This window comes from Trachemys scripta, chromosome 2 (genome assembly GCF_013100865.1).
Source record: "Trachemys scripta elegans isolate TJP31775 chromosome 2, CAS_Tse_1.0, whole genome shotgun sequence".
NCBI classification, from domain to species: domain Eukaryota; kingdom Metazoa; phylum Chordata; order Testudines; family Emydidae; genus Trachemys; species Trachemys scripta.
The window spans coordinates 162,934,703-162,962,623 of record NC_048299.1 but is presented as its reverse complement, the minus strand read 5'-3'; the positions used below and the strand labels follow the sequence as shown (position 1 = coordinate 162,962,623).

The 27,921-nt window shown below is 43.2% G+C and overlaps 1 protein-coding gene across 1 annotated transcript; it reads right to left on the bottom strand.

The window, feature by feature from the left end:
* Positions 1–513: 513 nt before the first annotated feature.
* On the bottom strand, positions 514–27,387 carry SERPINB5 (serpin family B member 5). Its single transcript, XM_034762106.1, has 7 exons — positions 27,308–27,387; positions 15,888–16,065; positions 10,513–10,650; positions 7,569–7,686; positions 5,687–5,829; positions 3,389–3,556; positions 514–1,378 (listed from the first exon to the last, which is right to left on the bottom strand). Exons 2-7 carry the CDS (start codon positions 16,059–16,061, stop codon positions 986–988), a joined length of 1,134 nt encoding a protein of 377 aa, XP_034617997.1. The 5' UTR covers positions 16,062–16,065; positions 27,308–27,387; the 3' UTR covers positions 514–985.
* Between the last annotated feature and the right edge of the window lie 534 nt (positions 27,388–27,921).

The following is a 27,921-nucleotide window of genomic DNA, read 5'->3' as shown; positions in this document are numbered from 1 at the left end:
TAGTGTAGTCGAGGGTAAACTGAGTTTACCCACTTCTCATTCGGGGAATAGAGAGTTCAGTCTTCACTTCTTTTTTTTTCCTACTACCCCACTGCCACTTAGCTAACTTACACTGCCAACTTGATTTAATCATTTAAGGGGCATCATTAGGGAATTTCCAAGCTACTGGGGCCAGATCCTACGCTAGTGTAAATTAACATAGTTCCACTGAGGTTGCCAGCTGAGGATCTGGCGCTTACGGTCACAACTGTAAGTATTATCATTAATTATTTTATTATCTAGCGCATTTCTTCCCTAGATATCGCTGCAGTTTATGAAAGTGAATAAGAATTGTTAACTCCATATTACAGATGGCAGGCCCAGTCCTCCAACAGACGGTGTAGACACACTGCTCAACCCGAATGGAGTCTCACTGAAGCCAAGAACGTTCCACTCAAGCACACCACTGTGCCAGTGCACAGTCAACCGAAGGATCAAAGCTATCCCAAATGTCAAAATACTTTTTTTTTTTTTTTTTTTTTTTTTTTTTTTTGGAAGTAGGATTACACTTTGGAAAGATTCTGGATACAGCACAAGATACATTTATAGAAAACTGAGCCAGCTTTCATTATGAAATTCCAGATCCCTCAGCAATTCCAATTCACCTTCCTCCAGGAAAACGGACTTTGATTTAATTTTCTTTTAGAAAATGAAATGCATCAGAGAAACATGAATGTTTGTTTGTTGCTGGAGATGGGGTATTTCCTGATGAAACACATGAGCGTTCCTGTGTGGTGCTAAATTCCTTATTCTAGGTGAGTGAAACAAAATGAGTTAAATTGCATCATTTTATATGACTGCTGCATGTGAAAAGTATGTGGTGCTGCCTATTTGATATATGAACATCTTAGATTACCTTTCAGTGGTGGTACTCAGGATGCAAAGCTTTACAGAAATATGAATCACAACAAATGGATTCTGCTTTTTCTCAATAGATATGCCCTATTTAAGGAGAACAGAATCTGCCAGAAAGAATAATGTTGCGGGTTTTGTTATGCCTAAACAAGAAGATAAATGGATGGTCAGCTTTAAATTCATCTTTGTGTTGCAGGATCCGATATCCTGGTACCTCTCTCAATTCAGCACCTTCTTCATTTACTTCCAGAGAGACTCTATGGATGATCTGTGACAAAACCACGCCCTTAGTCTCAGACATTTCAGAGAAGTCTGCTACATTCTCGTTAAAAATATCTGTCATCCCCAAGCTTTCCAAAACAGGCTTCAGATCATAATCCCCTTCCACCTTAAATTTGGGAAGAAACACGTTCACTTTGCTATTGGCCATCACGCTGGGATTGGTCCACTGTACTAACGTCTCAGGAGTGAGCGCCTGTTCAAGCTGAAAGAATAAGGCAAGGGAGCATATTAATGGTCAGTTTAAGGGGAAAAAAGACACTCCCCACTGTCCTCCTCACTTCAAAAACCAAAGATAAGGGACTTAAACTTGCCCTTGATATATAGTAATTATCATGCCGAAGGGTAAATTTCAGTTCCATTGATATAACTCTGGTTTAACTCACTGGTGTAGGTTTCTATAGTAACTCCATTAAATGACTATAATCTGGTCCTTAGCACATTACAAGTACTGTGTGAGTAATCATCACAATAGCCCTCTGAGGTAGGTACCTCAAGGAAATTGTGAAGGACAGCTTAAGTGATTTGCCCAGGGCCACATAGCAAGTGAAAAAGCAAAGCTGATATGTGAGCCAAGGCCTCTTGATTCCCATGCCCACGAGCAATGGAATTACTAGCCTCTGTTTGCCAGAAGCTGGGAATGGGTGACAGGAGATGGATCACTTGATGATGACCTGTTCTGTTCATTCCCTCTGAAATGTGGCATTGGCCACTGTCAGAAGACAGGATACTGGGCTGGATGGACCTTTGGTCTGATCCAGTATGGCCACTCTTATGTTCATTTGAACTAGACAACCGACTCAAGCTTCAAAATTCTGATCTGGATCTAGATTAGGGTGACCAGATGTCCCAATTTTATAGGGACAGTCCCAATATTTGGGGCTTTTTTTATATGGGCTCCTATTTCCCTCCACCCCCTGTCCCAGTTTTTGACACTTGCTATCTGGTCACCCTAATCTAGTCAGTATTTGTTTCCAGAAATTTATTTGGCCCAAAGTCTGAGGGGTGTGCAGAGCAGGTGATTTCATTGGAATCCATCTCGAACTTGAATTAAAGGATGTCTCATGATCTGAATACAACTTCCATGTATAAATGATAGTACTCACAAAACTGCATGTGCTTATGCTAGTGCTAACACAATTAGGGCCAGATTCTGAGATCTTTACTCACAGTGAGTAGCACAGAGGTAAGTGGGGTTCCTTGACCCTTAATGTCTGAACTGTGAACTGGCCGCGGTTCACCACTCCAGGCCAATGGGGGCTGCGGGAAGCGGTGGCCAGCACATCTCTCGGCCCGCAGCCCCCATTGGCCTGGAGCAGGAAACCGCAGCCAGTGGGAGCCACTATCAGCCGAACCTGCAGATGCGGCAGATAAACAAACTGGCCCAGCCTGCCGGGGGCTTACCCTGGTGGGCCAAGTCCCAAAGGTTGCCGATCCCTGCACTAGTATATACCCTTTGACAAATGAGGGAGACTGAGGCATGAAAAGTGAAGTGACTTTTTTTTTTTTTACCTTTGAACAAGTTCAGGTCAGAGCTGATAAGAGAACCCAATAATCACGACTGTAATGCCCACAAAGATAGTTAGGTTCTAACAACCCTCTATTTCAATAGCGAGACAGGTTGGGTGAGGTAATATCTTTTATTGGACCAACTTTTGTTGGTGAAAGAGACAAACTTTGAGAACGCTGAGTAAGTTCTAAAGCTTGTCTCTTTCACCAACAGAAGTTGATCTGATAAAAGATTACCTCACCCACCTTGTCTCTCTAACCTCCTGGGTCCAACATGGCTACAAATACACTGCAAATTTTAACTTCAGTGAAAGTTAGAAGCATAAGTGCCTTTGTGGATCTGGGCCTAAGTGCTTTGCTATAATCACCAGGCTACACATACAGTAACATGGAAACTAGATCTCTGGGCCAGATTTTTAAAGGTATTTAGGTGCCTAAAGATGCGGTGAGGCACTTAGTGGACTCTACAAAAGCACTTGGTCCTAGATACAGCACTCCAAGTGATTTCCTTTAGCTGAGGTGGAAATGCGATTTCACAAACACGACATCAGGTGCAGAGAAGCAGGAGACGGTTAACTCCTAAGGAACTAATATTCCCTTCTTAGTAGCTTGAGAATAATACAGAAAATATACCTTAGAGGCAGAATTATTGTAAATGGAATGCTTCCCTTGGAAACAACATTTAAACCTTGTCTATTTCTCTTACCTGTTCCAAGCCAGTGGTATCATCCTCAATCTCTTTTGGTAGCAGAATGAGCATGCTCATGTGCTTGTTGAGGCAAGGGAGCTCAAGGATTGCTATTTTTAATTCCTTTACGTAGCCCAGGCAAAACGTAGCTTCCACGTTCATCATTTGCACTGGTTTTGTTTCAGTCTGTAAAACATATAGGGTACAACTTGGCAGCCCCTTTCTTTCACAAATGGGATGGAAAGAAGGCAAGTATGTGTGCTTGGGTGAGAGTTGTACCTATGCATCATTTCTTTGGACTGGGGCATTTGTTTGCCTTCATATACAGTGAAACCTGTCTGGCCTCATTCCAGAATGACAAACATGGGTGGAAATGGCTTTCTACTTAATATACTGGGGGACACTTTGGGGAGGTTTCTGAAGACAGGAGGTTGCCGCAGATGGGTGGCCTCTGGTACCAGTTTCACTGTAAATTACAATGTATAACATCTAAAAGGCATTGCAATATCAGTCAGCCTAAGGCACTGAAGATATGCCAATGGCCGAGGTACAACATAATCAGGATGGGGTAGCAAAAAATTGGCAACAACTCTGCTACAAGTGGAAAGCTATAAGAGTGCCTCTTTTTTTATAAAGAATCTTACATTTTCCATAAACTCGGAGGAATGCATGGAAAAAATGTTTTTTTTTACCCATGAAAGCTTATGCCCAAATAAATCTGTTAGTCTTTAAGGTGCCACCAGACTCCTCATTGTTTTTGTGGATACAGACTAACATGGCTACCCCTCTGATACTTGTTTCCATAAACTGTTTTAATATTAGTCTGAAAGGAACTTTTGGGGTCCAATCATATGATACAGCCAAATGTTTCCTGTCATTAACATTTTGACTACTGTCAAACAAAACTATTAACTGATCCTGAGCTGGACCAACATACCATTGACCCAGTGAGAAAATAATGGTCCATGTTACAAAAGCCAAGGACATGCTATTTCACTAGATGACATAGTGAAATACTGTGGCCTGAAATGTTCCTAGTTTGTAGATGACCTTCAGATAGGTGCTCCAAAGCTCTAGCATGAAGATCTAGATAGCTTTGCACCACCTCCTGGCTGAACCCAGAAACTGTTGTCCGTGCTTTCCCTTGAGAACACCGGCTTAGTGTCTCCACTCCGATAAAATGGAAGTGTTGCTGATGGGTAGGGGGAAGCATTTAGACTGAGGAATGGGTGGGAACTGTGAGTATGCCTTCTCTGGGAGGTGCGACTAGCCTTCGCCAGTGCTGTTAACAGTCTCTGGGTTATGATGGAGTCGTTGATGTCTCTGGATCATCAGGAGTTAGTTGTAGTGTGTTGTACTTTTTTCAGTCTCTGCATGGCCACAGGCTTTGACCATTCTCTTTGACACAAATCCCACCACAGTGATCTACTGTTCTGTAACTTCTAGACTAGCTTGCCGCAGTGTGAGCTACTTGAGGTTACTTCAAGGGTATCTGAAGTCTTCAGCTAGTGCAGTGATTTGTCTCGAGCTGGGGAGCCATTCTGAGTGTATAACACCAATATTCTGTGCCCTGCACTGGCTACCTCTTTGGTTTAGGATGCAGTTTCTTGGTTACAATCTCTGGGGTGCAGTTACCTGTGAGATTGCACTTCTCCCTCACTCACATAATGGCAGTTAATGGTCACTCTTTCTGTCCATGACACTCTAGTCATAGAGTGGGTCTCAACCGGGGGTCTGGGGCCCCCTGGGGTGTGGCAAGCAGGTCTCAGGGGTCCTCCAAGCAGGGCCAGTTTTAGACTCACTGAGGTCCTGGGCATAAAGCCATGCAGGGCTCAAGCCCGGGGCCCTGAGCCCTGCTACCTGGGGCTGAAGCCAAAGCCTGAGCAACTTAGCTTTGTGGGTCCCCAGGCAATTGCCCTACTTGCTACCTTCTAACACCAGCCCTGGCTTTTATATGCAGAAAAAGAGTTGTTGGGGCACTGGTGGGATGTGGAGTTTTTATAGCATGTTGTGGGGACCTCAGAAAGAAAAAGGTTGAGAACATGTGGTGTAGTAAACTTCACAGCATAGAGAAAAATATATCTGGTAACTTTCTTCAGATCATAGAAACTGATGAGGTGGGGTCTTTGAAAGGTTAATATAAAACCACCAACACATTAAAATGTTAACCGGTTCAAGGCACCCAGGCCACAAAACGACAAGTCTCAGTAGAGAGCTCCATGACAGCCTAGTAATACTGAAGATTTCTATTTCAATTCTTCCAAACGTTTACTTACTTTGAAACAGGATAATTTAAATGCCTTTTTTAAAACATACCTTGTTGATTTTAAAGGGACATTCTTTGATTTGTGCCTCTGGGAACTTCTTCATCCAGTTTGTTACAAAATAAGCCGTGTTAACCAGGAGGATCTTAGTCTGGTCATTTATACTCCCCTCATTCAAAATGTTCTCCATTTTACCTGTGCACATGTTTTTTTTAAAAAAGCACGTCATTAATAGAATACAGCAATATTGTTGTTCGAATAGTTGATTACTCTGCCAGGTTACAATACTAGGGTTGGCTAGATACTGTACTCACAGATGAGGAAATTTAATTCAAGAGGGAGACACCCTACTTGTGATTTTAGTATTTGTAGCCTAACTTGGGGGCGGACCTGAACTTCCAAATGATGTAAAATATTTATTTTGTGTTTTATGTGGTGTTGGAATCCAGATGATTTTTCCTATATTGGGTATATTATAATAAAAAAATTCTTAAAAGCTATTGATCTTTCATTTTTAGTGAATATAGTTACAGGTGGTTATTTTATTTTTATAGTTGGTTACATTTTTACAAGGAATATTTTAAGGACTGTAGACCAAATTCATCTTTGGTGTAACTGTCTTGGAAGTAATGGATTTTAATGAATCTGATCCATTGTGGTCAGGGTAAATAGCAAGTGCTATTATGAGAGAGCTGCAGCCATTCAGACACTAGATACAGAAAGGTAATGGCTAGAGAGCTGCAGGCTTCTACAGCAAGTTTCTATGAGATACAGTTTGTAATTTAGGGAGCAAAAGGCAAAGTTCAAAGCTAGTTGCTGCTAATTTCAGATTGAGATGGTATCAGACGAATGGGGAAAAAACAAGACGTGCTGTTTCAGTTATAGCACGCTACCGAGTACTGCATGGTACGCTTTAAAGTCATAGAAAGGTATTTTTGTTGTTTTCCAGACACTCTAAAATTTTAGCAATGTCACGAAAGGAACTGGATTGACAGCATTCTAGACTCATAACTTCTCTTTATGCACAGACTTAGGCACAAAATAGGCAGTACAAGCTATCTGCACAATCCCACCTGTGCCAGTTCTGGAAGAATGAAACTCTGAATCATGTATATCTAATTTCATAGTCCTACCACTGGGGGTACTAGTGACCAAGAAATCCTGTGAGTGCTCAGTAAATAAACAGTGCTATCAAGCCCTGTGCTACTAAACTCAGCAGCAGGCTGGCAAGAGCTGGGAATGCAACCCCCCTAAGGAATTCTGCACACTCTGTCCTGGGACCCTTAATCTCCTGGTCACTGATTCAAATCTGGTATCCATTAGTGGTGTCCAAAACATCATTAACTTCTGACAGCTGTTTGGTGGCCTATTTGATATGAGTAAGTGATCTCAGTCCAATTATTACATAAAGACGTATCCAGATAAGGAAATATCACCACCATTTGGCACCTTTATGTCAGCAAACAGGCCAAGGAATGAATGGCCTGTATGAAATGAATTGGGGGGGGAAAAACCCACAAAATTTGGAATCTGGGGAACATTTGCCATTAGCATACAACTTTAAAGCAGGTCAGATATTGGATTAAAATTATTAATACGGTCCTTTGAATGTTTGTTTAGGCCCGAATATGAACCCTTAACATCAAAGAGCAATTATTCTCAAATTGACCCATTGAAGTCAAGTGTAACTACTCACCAGGATACGGAAGGCTTTCACAATCTAGTCCTTAGTTCAGTTTCACTACTGCATCTTTTCTATGTCAGAATATATTTAACATCATTAATCTTAAGGATCACACTAAGAAAGCATGTTCCCGTTTCTTTCACTACATATTTATGTCTGACAATGTTAGCAAAAAATGTCACAAGGGACCAGAATTCTCATTTCTCTTCAGAGACGTTAAGTAGGGTCTCCTGGATTAAACTATACTTGCCATCGGTTAGCTCCGAAACAGATTTGTTGATCTGCTGCCTGGTTTCCTCCGTTTTTTCTTTGAAGTCTACTAGTTCTAGTTCAGATGGAAATGGTCTCTTGGTGGCATTGATAAACTCCTGAAAGACACAAAGAGTCAAATACGTCCCGGGTGCAATCCCACTGATTTAATATTCCTACCACATGGGCTCATTCGACACAAAGAGATCCTGTGAATGTCATCAGCTCAGAGGTTCAACAGGAGTCAAGATTCAATTGTATTACATGAGGGAATAAATTGACCTATGGCCTTTAAAAAGTGCCTATCTTACCACAATTTGAGATGATAAAATGACACAACATACATAGTCTTCCTGTTGCAAATGATTGGTAAAAATAGACTATTCACACAATCTACATCCTCAACATCCTGACAATATATTTGAAGAGTTTAATGGATGCTATTAGGCCTCCACGAAAATAAGGCTGAAAAACAGTTTACATGATTTGTTTTCACTGGATTTTAGCTTTCTGAAAAAAATCAGCTTTTGGGCTGAAATTTTCTGTGCTTGAGCTCTGTCCAAAGGAGTGTTGTTGTTGTTTGTGTTTTGTTTTGTTTTTGTTTTTAATTTTGAATGAAATCTTTTCAGCCATTTTTTGAGTGCTGTGAGTTGAAAAAGCAAACAATCACTTTCCTTTCTTTTTAATTGTCACACTTGTTTTTTTTCCCACACAAGTGAAAAAACAGCTGAGCTTCCAAACCTGACATACATAAATCATAGTGTGTGTGTGTGTGTGTGAGAATTAGGGGCACACTTACACACCACCTTTGGACTCATGAGTTTGAATCGGAAGAACTTGAGGTGACAAATCTTTAACCCAGCATAAATGCCTATTGTGCCTTAAAGCCTTTTTACTGTAAAGATTTCAGGTAGTTTAAATATTTATGCAGCTGTAAGGAAGCCGACATTCTTATCCTGACACAAATGTTTAAGCTAGCAGAAAAGGTTCTTAACCATCTTAATCATATGAGATTATTCTGAGAGTTGATGCTGCCTTAATGATTTTCCTTTTTAAAAAAATCGGGCACATTAAATGCAAATAAACCCTGTTAATGCAAAGTTAATTGCACAATAAAGTCTCCAAAAATCAGGAAATGCCTAAGTTAAGGTTCCAGATTTAATGTTGATGTACCCGTATTGCATGTGGTAATTCAGCTCCTGTTTGTCTGGATAAACATGTGTAGCTTAATATATATAATTTATATCGCTGTTCATCATAAAAGACTTAGCATAAAATCACACCGAATGTGAAATGCAGAAGTGTTAATGCTGCTACTAGAAACTTAACTTTTTCAATTTCTTTTTTTGTTTTTTAACTTTTTTAAGGTAAAATTACAATAAAATTTTAACATTCTACATTGTACATTACTTAATTGATGGTGCTACTTATTTGACAATGTTTCCATCTAATAACACATATTACTACTAAACCCTATTTGTTTAGTAGTAATATGTGTTATTAGATGGAAACGTTGTCAAATAAGTATATCACAAGAGACTTTTTTATTTAGCTTCCACTAACCACTCAATACTTTAAATTAAAATTTAAGCATGTCTTGTACTTGAAAACTTCAAGCCTGATATTCGGGAAAAGAAATTGTAATTGGTGGAAGCTATAGAGTAATTGTTGGGGGGAAGAGAACTTTTTTCTTTGGTCTTGTTTTTCTTAATTTAAAGTGACACTAACTTGATATTAAGTCAGTTTCCAGATGTGAGTAAAAAATAGTTTCAGGTAACAGACTGCCCCTGGCTCCCTATTCTAATTATTGTGGTTTTACAATCACAAGGAAAATGACCCATAACAAAAAAGTGAAACTGACTCTATAGCGGAAACAGTGAAACTGATACTACACAGAATCGCCTGAAAAAACAGAGAAATAGCTAAAAATCTATCTTTAGATGATTACAGTCTCCTAGGTCAGTGGTTCTCAATTAGGGGTCTGGGCCCCCTGGGGGGCAGCGAGCAGGTTTCTAGGGGGTCTCCAAGCAGGGCCAGCATTAGATTCACTGGGGCCCAAGGCAGAAAGCCAAAGGCCAACCACATAGGGCTGAAGCCCAGGTCCCTGAGACCTGCCAACTGGGGCTGAAGCTGAAGTCTGAGCAATGTAGCTTCACTGGGGCTCCTGTGCTGTGCGCCTCAGGCAATTGCCCTGCTTGCTACCCCCTAACGCCAGCCATTGCTCTAATATGCAGAAAACCATCTGTTGTGGCCCAGGTGGGATGTGGAGTTTTTATAGCATGTTGGGAGGGCCTCAGAAAGAAAAAGGTTGAGAATCCCTGTCCTAAGTAAAACAATTTCAGACCATAACATTTTAAAGCTGATTAATACTGTTGCTATGTTGTGCAGGGTCTTCAAGGCACAGAAAAGTCATTTATGTTTGATGGGAAAGGGAGACCCAGCGAAGGGAAAAAATTTGATGTGATCTTATATTTAAAGACTATCTTAATGATTGTGCACAAGGAGGCAGAGTTAAGGCCGCATGGACAACTTTAATTCTGGCATTTTGTAATTTCTGAGCACTTGACTTTGTAACTTTGTTTTTTATTTCAACAGTCCATGCTAATGTATAGATAGATGGAAATTAGTAAACTACCATTATATCAATTTTAAGTAAGGGGGCTTTCCCTTTTCACGCTATTCTAGTAATTTTAGAAAGAGAGATTTTGGATTATTAGTAACTTGTTTAGTGTCGACGGTAGGCTAGGCATTTTGATAAGTTGGCTTGATTAAAATTTTTTTTAGAAAGAAATGCAGTTTAAGTGGATAAAGACATTTTAATTCTGAGGCCAACACAGTAACATCCAAACAGAGACAGTCTATTATGTTAAAATAACCATAAGGCCTGTAGAGCCAGTCAATATATTGGCCAAGCAGCCTATCAAATGTATTCCTTAACTACTTACCGTGGTAGGGTTCAGAGACTTTTCTACATAGAGCCGTTTGACCATTTTCAATGAAAAGAAAGAGCTGAGTTTGGAAACATCAGACGTTACCGTTTGGAACCCAAACAAAACATCTTTGATGTCTTCTAAATGGAGTGCCTGTTAATGAACATGTTAAGATATTATGCGTCTTTCTTGGCTTAAAATCCCTAGCTGTTCAGTAATAAACAGTACTAGTATTTGGCCACTGTCATTGCTCCTTATATTTACAATGGTAACAAAGCTTCTTTCTCCCCTTATAAGCCCTGTCTGCAAATCTCACATAAAGCTAAAGTCCTGAGCCTGCAATGTTATTTGTGGAAATAGTCCCACTGAAATCAATAGGACTACTCATGCAAGTGATGCTTATCAAGTTTGTCTTTTCAGCATTGGGCTGTCACTGTGTCCACAAATTCCAATCCCTCCAAAAAAACTTTGAGTAACCGCTTGTAGTTTGAGAAAACATCATTCTTAGGATCAGAACAGCTGCAACTTTTTAAAAATCTGAAGCAAATTACAGAAGCTTTATTGAATTATAACTTTAAGATAAGGAAATATCAGTAGTTCAAACTTCTTATGCATTTACACCTCCCAAAGAATTAGTGAACAGGGAAGAGCAGTTTTTAAACAACACAGTGGTATATAAACTATTTGGGGGCGAAGGGGGAGCGGAAGCAGAATTGCTTAAAGAATAATCAGATGCCAGCAGCTACAGTGATATGAAAAATACAGCTGATGATTGGGTACCTAACTCGGAATGCAAAGCCCATGCATTCAAAAATCATGAGTCAGGTTCCAAAAGGTCATGAGATTTAAAAAAAAAAGTGTTGGATTCTTTTTAATTGTCTTCTGGTTTCTGAGCCTTTCAGGTACACTCTGGTCACCTTTTTATGCTTTTCTCAGCAACAAAGATGGCTAGAAACTTTCTTTTTAATGTAAGCAGTGGGGCTTTTTACTAATCGCCTTTCTTTAAAAGCCAGGGCTTTAAGAAAATCGCCAAATATTACGAAAGTCACAACGAAATCCTGAGAATTGACTATACTGCTACCCCTTTAAATGTAAGTGCTGATTTTCACTTTTGGACAGTGGGAGGAAAATTTCTAGCAGTTTCAATTTGAAGATCGCCTTCTAAATTTAAATTAATCAATACCATTAAGTTTGTCACACTGCTTTAAATAAAAAGCCCCGCCCAGCTCTCATCGACTCCCCACTGGTCATTACAGTGTCTATTTCAAGTTCCTGAAATGAGGCACAGGGAATAGCAGAGTGTAATTGCCCCTTCCCCACATCATTCCTTCCCCTGTAGATGTAATCTATTCACTGCCAGTGTGCATACACTATGTCTCCTGCCACCTTATTTATTTCCCTGCAAGTGTAACCCTTTAAGTGCTGCTCCTCACCAGGTATAAGAGAGCACACAAAATGGTTGATGAAATGTTCAAGGATGATTCCAGAAATCTGACTGGCTAATATATAGGGTATTATCTCTATAGAGATGTTGTTTAAATACCAAGGAGACACGTATCCCCTACAGAAAAAAGAAAAGCTCCAAGACTGTTATCTTCTTTCCAGTTTGTCTTTGTAACCATAGCAAAATTGTCTTGGCCAAGCCTCACCCATTATCTCCTCATGAAGAGCCCCACATCTTGATTGCTATTGTTTAAGCATGGGAAATACATCTGTATGGCAATTACAGCATATATGAAGCAGTTAGTAAAGCTGCAGCCCTGTTAGGTATCCAGCAGGGGGAGACTCTTCAGCTGTTTGCACATCAGCAATACTTCCAGAGCTGTATCAGGGCTTATCTTAGGGGACACTGGCACCTGGCAAGGAAGTGTCTACGGCACACTAGTTTGCCACATAGTAGCACCCAGGGTGGACACTGCTACAGGGCACTACCAGTACATCAAAGTACACTACATACCTTTCAGTGCACTGTAGCTGTGTCCACATAGGACATCACTGCTTGTTCTACTGCATTAAGCCTCTTGACTACTTTCAGGGGAAAGGGTGAATTTTATTGCCAATGGAATTAAATACTTTTACAGTAGAACCTCAGAGTTATGAACACCAGAGTATAAACTGACCGGTCAACCACACACTTCATTTGGAACCGGAAGTGTGCAATCAGAGCAAAGCAGCAGGGACAAAAAAAGGGGGGGGCGGTAAGGGGGTGGGAAGCAAATACTGTACCGTTCTGTGTTAAATGTAAACTACTAAAATAATAAAGGGAAAGTTTCAAAAAAAAATTTGACAAGGCAAGGAAACTGTTCTGTGCTTGTTTCCTTTATATTAAGACAATTAAAAGCATATTTTTTCTTCTGCATAGTAAAGTTTCAAAGCTGTATTAAGTCAATGTTCAGTTGTAAACTTTTGAAAGAACGACCATAATGTTTTGTTCATTTACGAACATTTCAGGGGTATGAACAACCTCTGTTCCCAAGGTGTTCGTAACTCTGAGATTCTAGTGTACTATAATGGATTTTGGCAAAATTTGTTTTATGCATGTTTCCCTAGACATCTCTGCAACGCACCCTGCTGTTAAAACACCAGGCCTATCCTGAGTAGGCATTGCCAATCATGCTGAATTGTGCTGTAATGAAAAGCCATTCTCCAGAAAGTTCAGTGGTCTCAACTTTGCAGTAAACCACAGTGGAACCCTGGTACTCCTGGGGAATTCTGCACCATTACACATACACAGAATTCATGTGCTGTGCAGAATTTTTTTTTTTTTTTTTTTTACAGAAAATACATTCTGCTGGAAAGGTGATACAGTTACTCCTTTTGCCCACCAGGGGCTGCCAGAATATAGCAACTGCTCCCAGGTGTGAGCAGCCCTGGGGGGGTCACAGAATTGGGTTCAAAAGGGCTAGTGGGGGGGACAGACTGGGGCAGGTGCTGAATGGGAGTGGGGGTGCAGGGACGGGGAGGGGATACAGGAATGCATGGGGATAGTGGATGGCTGAGAGGGGGTGAACGGCCACATGGGGATGGAGGGAGGGGTGGCTGACTGGGAACACAAGAACAAATGGTGATGGGGGAGAGAGTCAAGGGATACATGGGGACGGGGGATGGGGCTGGCTGACTGAAGTACAGAACCACATGGAAGGAGGGGATGCAGCGCCACATGGGGACAGAAGGAGAGGGTGGCTGAGTGGGAGTTCAGGGACACATGGGGACAGTGGAGACGGGGATAAAGGGATACATGTAAATGGGGGGGGGAAGAGCGGTGGCTGAGTGAGGATGCAAGGACACATGGCGATGGATCAGGGATCGGCAACCTTTGGCACGTGGCCCATCAGGGAAATCTGCTGGCGGGCTGAGATGGTGGGCCAAGGGATGTGCTGTGGCGGCCAGCACAACCGTTGGCCCACACCGCTTCCTGCAGCCCCCATTGGCCTGGAATGGCGAACCGTGACCAATGGGAGCTGCAATCGGCCCAACCTGGAGATGCTGCAGGTAAACAAACCATCCCAGCGGATTTCCCTGATGGGCCACTTGCCAAAGGTTGCCGATCCCTGCGATGGATGGTGCAGGAACACATGGAGACAGGGGCAGAGGTGACTGATTGAATGAGAGAGGCTGGGGGATGTCACGGAGTCCTCAGGCAATGCTCTGGAACTACTTTGTATGAGGCCAGTCAGGACTCTGGTTTAGCATCTTCCCCTCTCTGAGCATACTGTTGCCAGGGCAAGAGGCTTACACAGCTTCAACCTTCCTGGATCTGACCTCAGAGCATTCAGCAACCCCTTCCACACCGTGCGCTTCCCACAGCGAGTCCACCCAGGCAGGTCTCCTGGGGAAGCCAGAGGGCCCTGCACCCCAACTCCGCAGTCAGACATGACTCTCAGCCAACCAGTAAAACAGAAGATTTATTAGTTGACAGGAACACAGCGTAGAACAGAACTTGTTAGCAAAGAAATCGGTGACTTTCAGCCAAGTCCATCTTGGGGAATTCTGGGCCAGAAGCCCTGGACTCCCACTCTTTCAGTCCCCCCAAGCAGACTACCCAGCTTCCAGCAACCCAACCTCCAACACCCCCGTTGCTCCTCCTTGTCTTTGTCTCGTACCCCGGGCAAAGAGACACCTGGTCGTCACCTGGTTGTATCCCCATCCTGGGTCTCCGGTTACAAAGGGCACCAGTCATAGCATATGTGCAGGCAGCTGGAGCAGCCTCACCTGCCCCAGAGGTCTCAGCCAAAGTCACACATCCCTATTCCCACCACCAAGGTATTGGTGCAGCACGCAGGGAAACTGAGGCACACACCGTATTCATGCAAAACAGCTAGACTCACCTACAACATAACAAGGGGAAAATCCCCACTTTGTCCCAAGGGGTCAGCCAGAGTCTGCATGGTGAAGGCTCCCTAGCAATCCCCCCACACACACCAAAAAATTGTTCCATACTTCTTCCACCCACACCCAACAACTCTCCAAGTTCACACCCAGCCTCCTTCCCAGCAATTAAATTTTCCTCTCCCTAAGCTCCTCCATTAACCCTGATTTCCCCCAAGCCTTTGCACTCCTTCTGAGGGGTTGGGTGAAAATATGGTTTTGTATTTTAGTTTAAATGAATTATTACTCAGAGTTCTGTATTACTATGTCTAGTAAGGAATCTATTTGTCAAAAAAACATTTCCTGAACCTTTTTTTGTTGTCTGCATAGACATAGTTGCTGACAGGTATTTTTAAATTACAAAATAATTGAAACTGGCATAATAACATTGTGTTATTTTGACAAATAACATATGCAGAATTTTAAAATATTGTACACAGAATTTTTATTTTTTGGGTACAAAATTTTAGGCACAGAATTCCCCCAGGAGTAAACCCTGGTCTGAAAGAGATGCAAGCCTTGGTGCAATAGACCATGGTGTCACCTAAACTAGGGGTAGGCAACCTATGGCACACGTGCCAAAGGTGGCACATGAGCTGATTTTCAGTGGCACTCACACTGCCCGGGTCCTGGCCACCGGTCCGGGGGGCTCTGCATTTTAATTTAATTTTAAATGAAGCTTCTTAAACATTTTAAAAACCTTATTTACTTTACATACAACAATAGTTTAGTTATATATTATAGACTTAGAGAAAGAGACCTTCTAAAAATGTTAAAATGTATTACTGGCACGCGAAACCTTAAATTAGAGTGAATAAATGAAGGCTCGGCACACCACTTCTGAAAGATTGCCGACTCCTGACCTAAACCATACCCTTTCCCACACATACACATGTTGGAAGAGCTTTTACTGTATACTATTACCTAGCAGGGGAGTTCAACTTTAAAAAGAATAAGTAAATATATAGTCTATAATGGCCAGTTGCATACTTTTGTACCTAAAAGTGAAGGTAGCGGCTCACCTTTATCATTTGGGTTGCGGTGTCACCTTTGGTAGCTTTATATGCCAGAGCCAGAGAAGTTGAAGTACACAGTGGAGCAAAAACAATATTGGCTGTTTTGTCCTTCTCACACAATTTTTTGAACATATCAACTGCAAAGGCAGTGTTTGCTAGACGCAGAGCATCGATAGCCATTTTCCTGAAACAGAAAAAAATAAGACCAAGGTAACTAAAAAATCTACCACTTGCTCATGCTGTAAAGATTTCTGGGGTGCAACACTGATTTGTTCATCATAACACCAGCAAGAAGCGGGGGAAGTTTGGTCAGATCAAGATAAAACAGTGCATGTTGAGGCACAAAGGGCCAAATCTGAATTTAATCTATTTTTGATGTATACAATTAAACTACACAGATTTAAAAGGTACCTCTCCTGTGCTCGAGGTACCCCTGACACTGAAACACCCCTTTGTTTCATTGACCTTTGTGTCTCTTGGTTCACAATGAACTGTTCCATCAAAGCCTACGATGGATTTTTGTGCATGTTGATCTTCTAGAGCCGAAGTTCCCATTCCCAGATGGTGACTGGTGGCCCCCTCACTAGTGCTCAGCAAAGAGCAGGCTGGTCCTGTAGGCTGGGATTTTCAAAGAAGCCTAAATGAGTTAAGTTCATTTTGTATCCTTTTGAAACTAAATCCCTTTGAAATTCAATGGGAGTTGGGTACCAAACTCCCTTAGGTTCCTATGGAAATCCCAGCTATTGTGCTGACTTATCATTTCCAACTGTTTACATTGCAATTGCTTTCCTACGATTTTTATATGTAAGCAATTACTGCCATTGCCACAGGAATGTTTAGGTGATCTGTGAAATCAGGAAGAGATTGCCCATGAGACAATCTTTGTATTAAAATGTGGTTCTTGCTATGAAAGTGTTTGGGAACATTTTGATCATTTTGATCTAGACTGTCAAGTTATTGGGAACAGATTTGGGCCAAATTCAGCCCTCGTGTAAGGAGGTGTTCCTCAGCTGTACTGTAGTCAATGAGTCTAATTTGAATAGTAGGATTTAAGCATTCCTCTGGATTTATAGAAGAATATGGCCCATTGGTTGAGTTAATTTGGGCCAGATCTGTCCGCAATACTATGATGTCTAGAAGATAGAAATGTGGAAAAACTCACCTTAACTGCTCCACTGTTTTTCTGTGAAGTAACACAGAAGGAGACAGAAAAACAGAAAGTCTGAAACATTGACATAAATGGGAATCTTGCCATTGACTTCTGTATGACTAGAATTGTACCCTGAGACCTTAACAAAAGTCACTTAGCTATGTGCTTGAGATGAACTAGGAAATACTTGTATTGTTTTGTATGAATACAGTGCATATCTCTCTCTGGGTTGTTTTTTATGGGTTACTTGCTATAGAATTAGATCAAAAGGGAATGTTAAAGGAATCAATCAGGAAAGGCAATACAAGGCCTAGATAAGAAGCATCCCAACAAACACTCAAACACAAGAGCCAGGTTTATAACTACTCATTCCCAACCCTGAGTGACACATCAGTGTTTTGTCAAGGCTAAGGAGAGAGAGATCAAAGGGAATACTAAGCCAAGACATCAAGCCCTGAAGCCCCCTTACCCGGTGTTAGAGCCCAGGCTCCAGCCCAAGGAGGAATTTTTTCACTTGACCAGAGCTCGGAGAGCCGGGACTCTGTAGCATAAGCCCAAGTCAGCTGACCTGGGCTCTGAAACTCTGCTGCATTCTCAAACACTTACTAAGCTATTTTACATCTCTGTTGTCATAACCAGAAAAGATCCCATTAAGGTTGCCAACTTTCTCATTGCACAAAACCGAACACCCCTGCCCCGCCCTTCTCTGAGGCCCCGCCCCCCTTCACTCCATTCCCCCCTCCTTCCATTGCTCGCTCTCCCCCATCCTCATTCATTTTCACTGGGTTAGGGAAAGGGGTTGGGGTGCAGGAGGTTGTGAGAGCTCCAGCTGGGAGTACAGGCTCTGGGGTGGGGCTGGGGGTGCAGGAGGTGTCTCCAGGCTGGGGTTGAGGGGTTCAGAGTGCGGGAGGGGGCTCAGAGCTGGGGCAGTGGGTTGGGGTGCGGGAGGATCTGCGGGCTCGTGGGCTCTGGAGTGGGGCCGAGGATGAGGGGTTTGGGGTACAGGCGAGAACTCATAGCTCAGGCAGGGGGTTGAGGTGCAGGAGGGGGTGCAGGGTGCAGGCTTTGAGAGGGAGTTTGGGTGCAGGAGGGGGCTCAGGGCTGGGGCAGGGGTTGGGGTGTAGGCTCTGGGAAGGAGTTGGGGTGCAGGAGGGGGTTCTGACCTGGGGCAGGAGGTTGGGGTGCGGGCTCTGGCCAGGCAGCGCTTACCTCAGGAGGCTCCGGGTCAGTGGCACAGTGGGGCTGAGGCAGGCTCCCTGCCTGGCTCCACACAGCTTCTGGAAGCGGACGACATGTCCCTGCAGCCCCTAGATGAAGGGGCCAGGGAGCTCTGCGCACTGCCCGTGTCCACAGGCACCATCCCCGTAGCTCCCATTGGCTGCAGTCTTGGTCAATAGGAGCTGCAGAGTCAGTGCTTGGGGTGGGGTCAGCGCGTGGAGCTCCCGTGGCCACCCCTGCGCCTAGGAGCCTCAGAGACATGCTGGCTGCTTCCAGGAGCCGTGCAGAGCCAGGGCAGACAGAGAGCCTGCCTTAGCCCCGCTGCGTCACCAACCGGAGTTTTAATGGCCCGGTCAGCCACCAGGGTCCCTTTTCAACTGAGTGTTCTGGTCGAAAACCAGATGCCTGGCAACCCTAATCCCAAGTAGCAGCAGAGTATGTTGGAACTGCAATGAGAACCACTAGCCATGTGGACAATAGACTGTCTGTAATCAGGTACCTGTTCAATATTGCATGTAGCAAATTATTTTTTTTGCACATTGTGAAAGAATTTGTACACAGTTACCTCCATATACATAGCAAGTGCAAAGACTTCTGACTGTGTAAATTCTAACATTTGGGTGCACAAACTGTGTAGGTGTGGTATGGGTGTGGTATGCATGCACATTGCTGTGTATATGCAGAGAGATGCTGCATAGGGGACCCTTTGAAAATGTGGCCCTTGCTGTTTAGTAGAAACTTCTAAAATAAACAATAGTATTTGTAAATTTTATGGGAATACATATGTGTGCATATTAGTGTCTCCTGTATACTAGAATTAACTTGTCATCTTAATAGTCAAGGTTTTTTATTAGAGAGGGCCTTTTATAAGAAAAATAGCTTTGATTTCTTTTTAATTAACTTCTGTATGTAATTCTAGATTCACTTTTGTAAAGCATTTGGAGATATCTTTAGTCTTAAAGACGCTATGTAAAAAGATTATTGAAATGTATTGCACAATTTAATTATATGAAGCAACCAAATGGCATCATACTAGATCCCCGTTTAAAAAACACACCTAATTTATACTGCATTCTTGCAAGGTTTTCTCAGCGTCAGTGAATATTGGCAATAGATTAATTTCCTTGCAAGACGCACCTGTTTCCCAGCAACCTTTCAAAGTATACCAAATATTTTGGTAAACATATGCCATGAGTGTTCTATCATATTTTTACCACATCTGTATGCCACACTGTGGTGTGCATAGCATGGCATTGGAAACGTGCCTTAAATGCTTTGAGGCATAAGGAAGAGAGCCACGTGTCTGCTACCACCCAAGAATTGCAACCAAATCTATGCTACACACTCATACCCACAGACAGGCATGGCTTATTCCTAGTAGAGTATAGCTCATTCATTTTACATTTTGTATTGAGCTCTTACATAAATGTCTTTTTAAGTTGGACTGCATAAGTCCAAAGGTTATGCAGTGTATCCTTCCATTGTGAGAAAAGCATTCATAGAAAATAGCAGAGAAAAGATTTATAAGCACTTATTGTTTTGACTTATTAGCTTTTAAATTTCTCCATCTTTTTTTCCTTTCCCTGAACTATTTAAATTTCTTCTCCATACCCTAAAAGCCAGGCTGCCTTTTCAGTAGTAGTTTAGGGCTCAACCGCCACTTTAAACAAAACAGGGAATATAGAACAGTTACAAGAGACAGGGAGGAAAGAACAGGTTAAAACTGTCCTTTTATTTCTCCTAGAGTCTTTCTCTCTTATGCACTTGCTAGTTACACACATTCACTTTTGTGTGTGTAAAATATCACATACCCGCATTCCTTCCCAGGCTGCCTGCCTTATTACATACATGCCTCCCCCACCACCAGCACACACATTTTAACTTGTTTCCCACGTTTCTGGTATAATGAAGGTAGGGATTATTTTGTTTCATTTTCAGTAACATGTCCCAGCCATGCGCTACTGGGAGTTGGTGTACACGTGAGACATCATCAAAAAGGACAATGGACAATTGGCCTCCTTGGCAAGACTTACCAAAATGTAGAATGAAACGTGCAACTCGTCTGAAAGATTTCCTTCTTAAATGCTAAACTATTTACCATCAGAATAGAATACTATACCTGAATCTGGTCCTTCCAGATTGTAACTAAAAGATTCTACAAAGCCATAATAGAATTATTATTCTCATACTTAATGCAAATCATTCGACTGTGGACATGCATGTGAGTTAAGTGTCTGACTTGGTTTCCAGAGAGTAAGAGTACGAATATTTTTAAAAATTGAGTGAAACTCTTCTTCCTTATTCCAGTAAAAGCTGCAACACATGACTTTGAAATCCTTCCTTTCCATCTCTATTGCTAACTCCACCAGTGTTGGAGAAACATGAATGGATATGACCAAAGTGTCTGTTACAGCTGTCCCCTCTCCTTTTTCCCCTCTCCTTTCTGTTTGTCCTGTGTGGCCGCCCCTCCCGGCCATTGTGCTAACTAAAGTCACAGCCCTATTCATAGGAATGGCTTGTACAGACTAACTGGAGCCATTGCTCTGCCTAGGGAGGGGGCTTCTTGCTTCTTTGTTTGGTTCCTTTGTTCAGACCCGGGCTCGGTGTGGGGGGCGCTGCTCAGAAATGCAAGACCTGAAGTGGCCAACTAATTAAGCATATGAGTCATACCTGTGGCTCAGAACATGCCCAGGCATGCCTATGCTTACCTGCAGCCTTTCCCTGCCTTCTCTCCTCCCCTGTATCAAGAGGAGCCAATCAAAAGTACTGGTGGGAAACTGCCTGAGTTTGCCTTTAAAGCCGGACATTTTCTGATCAGACCTCGGAGAAGGTCCTTGCTTTGCCACCTGGTCTGATCAGCTAGGGGTCTTTGGGGGGGCCCTCTCCACGCTCTCATTTGTTTTTGAGCGTTTTTAAACTCCCCTCCCACGAACAACAAATTTGTGCCTCGAGATCTGATTATTGTAAGCAAATCGAGTCCTCTCTCCATCCTCCGATGCTACTGCCATTCCTGTCTCTGTGCTTGCTGCTGTCCTGGGGATTGGTAAAAACTCCCTCTTGCAAATTCCCCCTGTCCTAGCTGCTGGCCTTGTTTCCCCAGCAAACAGACCCAAGCTAACTCCTTGGTCTGTATCTGTAATCTGTTTCTTGCTCCACAGCACCTTTGCTGCTGGAAATAAGCCTGTGCCGCTGCTAGGCTGTGCCTTCCTGGACTATATCCTGGGCTGCCGGCTTGCAGCCACCCCACTGCCGCAGCCACCACTAGTTAACCCCCCCCCCCCCCGGGGCTGTACCCTGGGCACACACCACTCTGCCCTCCGGAACTGATCCCCCTCCCGATCAAAGAAGCTGCATAGTGTAAGGTGCACCTAATAGAATCAGGTTCTTAGTCTAGATAAGTTGTAATTTCATTTTGCATAGCTGTGGTTAAGTTAGGTTTAAAGAATTGTTTGTATTGTGCTCTGTAAGTTAGGTTTAAAAAAAATTGTTGCATTGTGTTCTGTTACTTGCTACTTTCTGTAGTCGTGGTTAAGTTAGATCATAGATAAGATTTTACTGTGTTCTGTATAATTGTGGTTAAGTCTGTCTTCCCGCTGCCCTAAACCGCCCCCCCCCAAGCTTGCCCGTGTCTCCCCCCGAGCTCCCCAGTCACTCGTTGCAGTCTCTCTGCTGTTTAAACTTGCAGCCTGTCTGCTCTCTCTGTCTCCCTGAGTTTAAATCTCCCTCCGCAGCGCCTCTGCCTTTGGTCTCTGCTCCACCACATGCTCCTCTTCCCCCATCCCCCAACCTCACTCCTCTACCACCGCCTTTCTCTCTCTCTTTCTCTTTTAATCCCTTCCCCCACGTGCTCACCCCGCTCCTGCTGCTGCCAAACCTCAATTGTATTACTGAAGTCTAGCATAAAACCCCATTGGTTACCCTTTTTCTAACACACCTCACATTTTACATTTACACCACTGTGACATATTTTTACCTAGAGTTGTTGGTTATTTAACACATTTTACCCATAACTGTTAGTTGGTTATATACTGCTGTGACACACCCTTTACATAGGAACTGTTAGCTACCTGTTACATTTATACTTCAGTGTTAATTGGTTACCAACTGTATTGGACCCCACTGTATTGTACCCCACTATTGAAACTCCCTATCCTATTTACTAAAAGAAACCCCTCCCCAACTGTCTACCTTAACAAACCCCATACCCCTCACTATTGAATTTTCCCTGTTTTTGCATTTTCTTAATAAAGTTTATTTTGCACCCCAACAGTGCAGTAGTTGTCCCCCAAGATCCCCTACCTGCTGGCAGGGTCATAAAGATTCACGCTTCTTCTGTAGTCAAGTGCATTCCTTACTGAAAATTGGAAGTATTGCATGAAGAACCTTTCATTGTACTGTATATTGATCCAATAATTAGTCCTATTTGAGTAGGGTGACCAGATGTCCTGATTTTATAGGGACTGTCCCGATTTTGGGGTCTTTTTCTTATATTGGGTCCTATTACCCCCCCACCGCCGTCCCGATTTTTCACCCTTACTGTCTGGTCACCCTATATTTGAGAGGCGTTTTACCAAATAGATTCTATTTTGGGGATGATAAACTACTCAACATTTATAATTTCTTTTTTCTAATGATCTGATTGCCATCAATAAAACATAGAATGTTTGTTTCAAAAGGCTCTAATGTCTTCATTTCCCCTAAGATACTGTATTGGGATTGGAAGAATAGTGCCAAATCCATCATTTTTTCCACCTGTATATATCAAAGATTGTTGCTGTGGGTTATAAACCAAAAAGGTTTTCATCTGGTTCTGTTCTTTCTGGTAGGGTATTACTCTTCTTTGGAGTTTTTAGGGCAGGCAGAAATCACAGATAGTCTCCACTAGAGATAGGTTTATGATGTCCTAGGGAGAAGTTGGAGAATATGAAGGAATCACATCAGGGAAGGCACAGAGCACATACAGTGTCTCACTTGAGCTCCTAGTACGGGGTGGGCAAACTACGGCCCGCGGGCCACATCCGGCCCGCGGGACCGTCCTGCCCGGCTCCCGAGCTCCTGGCCCAGGAGGCTCGCCCCGGCCCCTCCCCCGCTGTTCCCTCTCCCCCGCAACCTCAACTCGCTCGCTCTGCCACCGGCGCAATGCTCTGGGCGGCAGGGCTGTGAGTTCCTGGGGCAGCGCAGCTGCAGAGCCTGGCCTGACCCGGTGCTCTGTGCTGCGTGGTAGTGGCGGCAGCGTGGCCCAGCTCCAGCCAGGCGGCACGGCTGTAGCACTGCCAGCCACCAGTGCTCCAGGCAGCACGGTAAGGGGGCACGGAGCTGGGGGGGTTGGATAGAGGGCAGGGGAGTTCGGGGTGGTGGTCAGGGGGTGGAGGTGTGGATGGTGGTCGGGGGGAAATGGGGTTGAATGGGGCCAGCGGTCCTGGGGGGCAGTCAGGAAGGAGGGGGGTTGGATGGGGCAGCAGGGGGAAGTCAGGGGCAAGGGTTCCAGCGGGGCTATCAGGGGATAGGGAGAAAGGGTGGTTGGATGGGGAAGGGGTCCCAGGGGGTGTCAGGAATGAGAGGAAGGGTTGGATGGGGGGGCGGCGGGGATCCAGGGGCAGTCAGGGGACAGGGAGCGGAGGGGTATGGATGGGGCAAGGGTCCCAGAGGGGCCGTCTGGGAATGGGGGTTGGATGGGTCAGGAGTCCGGCGGGGGGGGGGTGGCAGATAGGAGGTGGGGGCTTGGCCACAACTCCCTCCCCTAACCGGCCCTCCAGACAATATACAAAAACCCATGCAGCCCTCAGGCCAAAAAGTTTGCCCGCCCCTGTCCTAGTAGGTGGGCAAGAACTTTCCTGAATGAATGATAGTTAGCCAAGGAGTGGCTGAGTTGGGCAGTGTGTCTATAGATAAACCTCCTTGGCTGATAGCTCTTGAAAATGGAGCCAGGAAAAGACTGAACCCCACCCTTCCTTCTGGCATTTGGAGTGAAGGGGAAGAGGAAAGAGCCCCCAGCAATACCCTTTCCCCACAAGGGTATAATTTTATTTCCTTCTGAAAGTGCAGGAATCCATTCCTGATGTCCCAGGCCTCCCCAACTCCAGCTGGAGCCGTGCAAGTGTTACTCAGCATTAGGGTTGGGCTAGTTCTTGCTTCCTGAGCATTCCCACTGGGAGGAAGCAAAAGGCACTTTCATTCTGATGACGCCCATTGCACTCTCTTGTCTGCACTAATTGGGGTGGATGAATGAGTTTGTAAAAGTACCCAGCCTGAACTTCACCCTAAACCTTGAGCCAGATAAAATTCAAATGTTATGGAAGGTTTGGATCAGTCTGGATAAACATCTGTGATCAAATCACAGCAGCAGACCCAACACAAATTTTTAAACTTAAAGTACTGTGGTGTCCTACAGGAGTCAAAGACACACACGGTAGGTTTCCTCTGAACCATGGAATCCCAGCACACCAGATCTGAAGATAGTAATTAGTCCAGGCCCAAGAGAGACTGGGAGATCTGCTGAGGCCTCACCATCCCCCACACCCAAATGATTTGGCAGACTGTTAGCAAAGATTATGATCCCTATTGATGGTAAGACACACCTTGGATCCACGCCGAGATTATAGAAAATAGGGAAGAAGAATTACCCTGTGTCCAGATCGGAATGATCAATCTACTCATCTTTTGTATTCAGAGGGAAGGGATCAAGGTGGAGGAACGAGTGAGGGAGAGAAAAGATGGGATCAGAAGAAAAGAATCTATCTGGGTCAAAAAGAAGGCAGAAGAATGTGAATCAGAGAAGCAAGGAGGCTAAAGACCTCAAAGTGAGGGAAAGCTTAAGGTAACCATTCAAAGTCTGCATTATCTTCCTTAACAAAATCATTTCAGCATCATGCAGAACCAGCTTCAAACTCTACCCGTATCTTCAGGTGCCTGGTTTTAAATATCCTTTCACACGGAACAGCCATGGTCAGATTACAGGTGAATGAGGTTCTCCTATCAGAGATGTATGAGATTTAGAGGCTTTGACTTGATATCTAATGTTTGAAAGGAAGCTACTGTATTAAATATTATGGAATATCGGGACCCTTTAAAGGTTGGAGAACCTTGGGCCATGTCCCTCATTTCCCTGCCATTTAAAGCCTTGGGAACAGGAATAGCTAAAGAGAGGACGTTTGGGACATCTACTAGGCCCATTAGCAGACCTAGAAAGACTACACTGGTACATTTCTAAAAGAAGCAAACTATAGAGAGCCCCAGCTGTTGAGCCATTAATCACAGGGAGGAGTCAAGAAAAAATTGAATCGGGATTTTAAAAACTGCAGCATAGACTCCTGCTGCATCCTTCCTTCCACACCCTACAGAAATAATAGGTCAGCACTTGTACAGCTGCCCAAGGCATAATGGCCTCTTTTAAGCACAGTCAGCTTGTGACCCTGCATTTGATTTTTTTTTAAAAAATGGAAGGACAAGACATTATAGAAAAGCTTCAAATACCAAAAATAGCTGGAAGGTTTTAGAACAAGTTTGAGGACTCCTGACTGAAAGAAGTTTCTCGGTGCAATACGTAGTTTTAATTTCATTGCTGAATGCAACAAAAATCTTCAGGTAGTAAAGGAAAAGCAAACCTAATCAGAGACCTACCCGTAGCATACCCCATTACAATAGATAATAATCAGGAGAATATTGATATTCGTGTTGAGACCTGGATGGTAGGAAGCTCTTAATCTCTGCATCTCCTGTTTTGAATCCAGCTGAATCAGACTCAGCAATAAGCAATGTTGTGAAAGTGCTCTGTGGGAAATGACTTTGGTCTCAGGCCAGTTTCTATAAGACAGTAAACTACAATACAAGAACTACCAAATAGACATACTTTTTGGCCATCTAAGTAGAGGAGAAGCAGTTAAATCAGCCATGGAGAAGGACCATCTATCTGAGACGCAGTCCCCCAAAAGAAGCATGGGGCACCCTTGTGTGGGCAGTGGGTGGAACCCTGTGTTGCTGCTATCTACACAATCCTGGGAATAATGATTGGACTTGAATTTCTGGAGCTGTCAATCTGACCAATATGTTCACTTCAAGACTGAAACGGAATGGAAGTTTTCACTGAGCAGAGTACATAGTGTCAACCTCCCATGTCCATGCTTGACATGTAGGACATTGACCTTTAAAACGAAAATGAGCTCAGTTCAACCCTTAACCGGTTTATATTAAGGAAGAAAGGTATAAAAGAACTAGAAGGCTTTTGTGTGTCCTTTTCAGAAGAAGAAGAAAATAAGACTGGTTCTCCTATTGGCAGATCATCCAGTGATGTATAAAGGACAACATGTGAAAGATATGATCTCCTCTGAACTGTAATTTCTTTAAATTGTGCAAAGCACAGGCCTGCTCTGTTGACTTCAGTGTGAGCAAAGAGTTTTACATTGATTTTATTGGAAGAAGGATAAGGTCCTGTGTCAGAGGATATGAAAGAGAAAGAAACTTTGGGAAAAGGAGACAAATTGAACCAAAAAATATACTGTGCCTAGTATATAAGGAGTGAATTAAGGAGACTAAACAGCCTGGTTGAAAATCAAAATGATTATTAGGTTAACATCCCAGCCCCACAGCGCAACCTAGTCAGGATTAGTCATAGTACACAGAAAGCAGAGCAGAGTGTACACACCCATATAGAAACTGACAGGAAAATTCCTTCTGCAGCAGAGGCTCTTACAACAATCTAATAGTCTAAATCCTAAAACACACATGAAGGGTGCCTTGACACAATCAGTCTGTTGTAACACAGGGACAGTAATTTCTACAACAGGAAGTATGAAGATTTTAATCATTCCTACTCTTTACAACCACGGCTGCCTGATCTTATTCACTATTTACGAAACACCGTTTCCGTGGAGAGGAAAGTAATTTAGGAAAAGCAATTGGCTTTGGATGGAACTGAAAAGTTCTACTGAATGAAACAAAAGAAATACGTGCAGCAGTTTAAAATATTAATTTTTTTCTTATCAGCCTTTCTATCCCACTTGCTGATATTTTACAATGGATATTAGTTAGAGGTGAGTAAACAATTTTGATCTGCACTTACCTTGCTAGGCAATAATCCTGATAAATGAAGAGACAAAAATTAAATCGGCACAGCAGAAAGAAATAAGTGTTTGTGGTGCCACCCCACAGAGCAGAAAGAATCTATTAACTCACCTGACAAGTAATGCCACTCCCACTTTCCCAATCTTAATTTGTGCATAGACTCTCTCTCTCTTTTTTTTCTTTTTCCCTTAATCATCCTTCTTGGCAACTCACACATAGTAGGAAAATAATGATTCAGACTGGTGCTGCTGTTGCTTGCACACCTCTCATAAATGACAACATGCTCTAGCAGGCAGCAGCAGTCTTTGGATGTTGCCTTCAGATTACAAGAGCACTGGAGTGGGGGGAAGAGTCTGAAAGGTAGAAAATAGGAGTGAATGAGCAATTAAACGATCTGCTCACCAAAACCAGTGCTCCAGGATACACGTAAACTCATGCCACTTGGGAAAATGACAGAAAAATAAGCAAATTACATGTGTGCTCAAGGCCACTTTAAATCCTTTCCTTTTTTTAGCTCCCAAGTAATGTTTTACTATTTTAGATTGGCCCCTGTGTGCATTTGACTTTCTTCTTAAAAAGCACATGGCCAGATTGAGACTGGTCTCTGTGCAG